General features: G+C 56.3%; 1 protein-coding gene across 1 annotated transcript; it reads left to right on the top strand.

Annotated features, from left to right (window-relative positions):
• Nucleotides 1-215: 215 nt before the first annotated feature.
• OTUD1 (OTU deubiquitinase 1) lies at nucleotides 216-3,057 on the top strand. Its single transcript, XM_007189922.2, has one exon. The coding sequence runs from the start codon at nucleotides 351-353 to the stop codon at nucleotides 1,803-1,805; it is 1,455 nt and encodes a 484-aa protein (XP_007189984.2). The 5' UTR covers nucleotides 216-350; the 3' UTR covers nucleotides 1,806-3,057.

Below are 3,057 nucleotides of genomic sequence, written 5' to 3'. Positions count from 1 at the left end.
TGGGACGCGCTCCAGCAGGGCGGGCGGCTCCCTCAGAGAGTCCCCAGCGGACGCCGCGGGCCGGAGCAGCGGCAGCGGGCGCACGCGTCCCGGGTCTGCGGGCCGAGCGCGCCGGCAGGGGTCGAGCGCGCGTCCCCTCCCCGCCCCCACCGCGTGCTGTGGCGCAGCAGGAATTTGGCGGGGCCCCGGGCGCTATATGCGGCTCCTGACGCGCCGGCGGCCCTTTGGTCATTTCTATTCTCGGGGCACTGGGTCACCGCGCTCGGCCGGCCCCCTCCCCCGGGCCCGGAGGGTGTGTCCCCTCACCGGGGCTCGGCGCGCCTATAAGGGGCCGAGCGGCGGGCAGGGACATGCAGCTCTACAGCAGCGTCTGCACCCACTACCCAGCCGGGGGCCCGGGTCCCACGGCCGCAGCCCCCGCTCCGCCCGCCGCCGCCGCCGCCGCCGCCGCCCCGTTCAAGGTCTCGCTGCAGCCCCCGGGACCCGCCGGCAGCGCGCCAGAGCCCGATACCGGTGAGTGCCAGCCGGCCGCGGCCGCCGAGCCCCGCGAAGCCGCCGCCGCCCCCACCGCCAAGATGCCCGCCTTCTCCTCCTGCTTCGAGATGGTGTCTGGGGCCGCCGCCCCCGCCTCGGCCGCCGCCGCCGGGCCGCCCGGCGGGTCCTGCAAGCCGCCGCTGCCGCCGCACTACACGTCCACGGCGCAGATCACCGTGCGGGCCCTGGGCGCCGACCGGCTCCTGCTGCGCGGCCCGGAGCCCGGCGCCGCGGCGCCCGCCGCCCCGCGCGGCCGCTGCCTCCTGCTGGCCCCGCCGCCCGGCGCGCCGGTCCCGCCGCGGCGGGGCTCCTCGGCCTGGCTCCTGGAGGAGCTGCTGAGGCCCGACGGCCCCGAGCCCGCCGGCCTGGACGCGGCCCGCGAGGGGCCCGACAGAAACTTCCGACTAAGCGAACACCGCCAGGCCCTGGCCGCCGCCAAGCACCGCGGCCCCGCGCCGCCCCCGGGGAGCCCGGAAGCCGGCCCCGGCCCGTGGGCCGAGGAGCGCCCGGCGGAGAGGAGCCTCCGGGGCTGGGACAGGGCCGGCGACCGCGGCGACCCTCCTCCCAGCGCCGACGAGCCGCGGCGGCCCGACCCGGAGGCCGAGGGGCCTCCGGCGCGGAGCGGCGAGGCGGTTCCGGGCGGCGCGGCCGAGGCGGCGATCGTCTCCAGGTCGGATCCCAAGGACGAGAAGCTGGCCCTGTACCTGGCCGAGGTGGAGAGGCAGGACAAGTACCTGCGGCAGAGGAACAAGTACCGATTTCACATCATTCCCGACGGCAACTGCCTCTACCGAGCGGTCAGCAAGGCGGTGTACGGGGACCAGAGCCTGCACCGAGAGCTGCGAGAGCAGACGGTGCACCACATCGCCGACCACCTCGACCACTTTAGCCCCCTGATTGAGGGCGACGTGGGGGAGTTTATCATCGCCGCTGCTCAGGACGGGGCGTGGGCCGGGTACCCTGAACTTCTGGCCATGGGGCAGATGCTGAACGTGAATGTACATCTAACTACTGGCGGGAGGCTGGAGAGCCCCACGGTGTCTACCATGATTCACTATTTGGGCCCAGAGGATTCCCTAAGGCCTAGCATTTGGCTCAGTTGGCTCAGTAACGGACATTACGACGCGGTGTTTGATCACTCCTATCCGAATCCGGAGTATGACACTTGGTGCAGGCAGACTCAAGTGCAAAGAAAACGCGACGAAGAACTCGCCAAGTCCATGGCCATATCCCTATCCAAAATGTATATTGAACAAAACGCATGCTCTTGAAGTGTCTGAAGCCCTCCACCCTGGGAAAATTGCAGACCTAATTTGTGTTTGGAGAATTACGTGAACTCTAATCAGGGTAATAGCACTTTTAAACTTTGAAGTAGATTTACTGTAGGTGTAATGCCTTAATCATGTTTTTGAATGTTTTCTCCTCAGAGCTGAAGGTTGCTGGGCACCTAAGTGATGTTTCATGATAGCTTTGGGTGATCCTACTGCTATTTATCATTTGCTGTATAAAGTTGGCACTACTTAATTTGCAAGCTGATTTCTCACAGTGTAAATTTTGTTCATTCCTGGTAATCTATTTTCTATAAAAATGTATTTTTGCACAACATTTTTAACAATTGGTGTATCTTCATCTATGACGTGTTCCATTTTGACACACAGCTTTCCGGCGTAAATCCAGAGAAGTGCTTTATATGAAGTTTATTATTTTGAACAGAGTTTGTGACTTAGTATTTTTTGTTGTTGAATTTGAATTTTACAGTTCGTAAGTAATTATTTAAAATGGATATTGATGCATTCATATTACCAGATGATTGGCCCATTCCGTTTTGATGAAACAGATTTGTTGTTTGGAAAATCATTATTTTTCTAGAAATGGTCAACCTTTTAAAGAGAAAATACTTAAGGGGAGGTTATGGGAAGAATTTTTTTTTTCCTTTAAAGAATAGTACCAGCTCTTACTTGAATGAAAGTCTGATATTTGCTGATGGCAGAGTGATTATTCTGTACTCTGGTTGAGGTTTAGAGTAGATTGTCTGGTGCTCTCAATTGTTTTTATTTATATTTGTCATTTTGTTGAAAAAATAATTGTAACGTGATAGAAGACTTTGTGACGAGATAAGCCTCCTGCTTTATATATAGCCTCTTGGATTCAACCGAGAGATTGAAAAACTAATGGCATAAATGCCCCCAACCAACCTTGGCAGTTATTTTCCAGCAGAAGAATACTGTCTTCATAGTCTATTCCTTTTAAATTCTTTCACAAGGCAAAATAGGATTGCCCTGTATTATGTACAAATAAAAATGTCTGTATACAAGAGCTTGTATGGTTTGCTGGGTCAAACAATGTTTCCAACCTAAAACCTATCTCATTTCCACTTTAACTACTTTTAGTCGTATTTATTAAGTAAGGCAGTTTGTACTTTTTTATTTTGTAACATTTTGTGATTTTTTTTGTACAATATCGTATTTGTACAATTGAGCAATTCTCAGCTGATGGAATGAATGAATAAAATGTGTAATTTTA

This window comes from Balaenoptera acutorostrata, chromosome 3, assembly GCF_949987535.1.
Source record: "Balaenoptera acutorostrata chromosome 3, mBalAcu1.1, whole genome shotgun sequence".
NCBI lineage: Eukaryota > Metazoa > Chordata > Mammalia > Artiodactyla > Balaenopteridae > Balaenoptera > Balaenoptera acutorostrata.
Note: the sequence above shows the minus strand (reverse complement) of the source record. Positions and strands in the feature narration are given on the sequence as shown.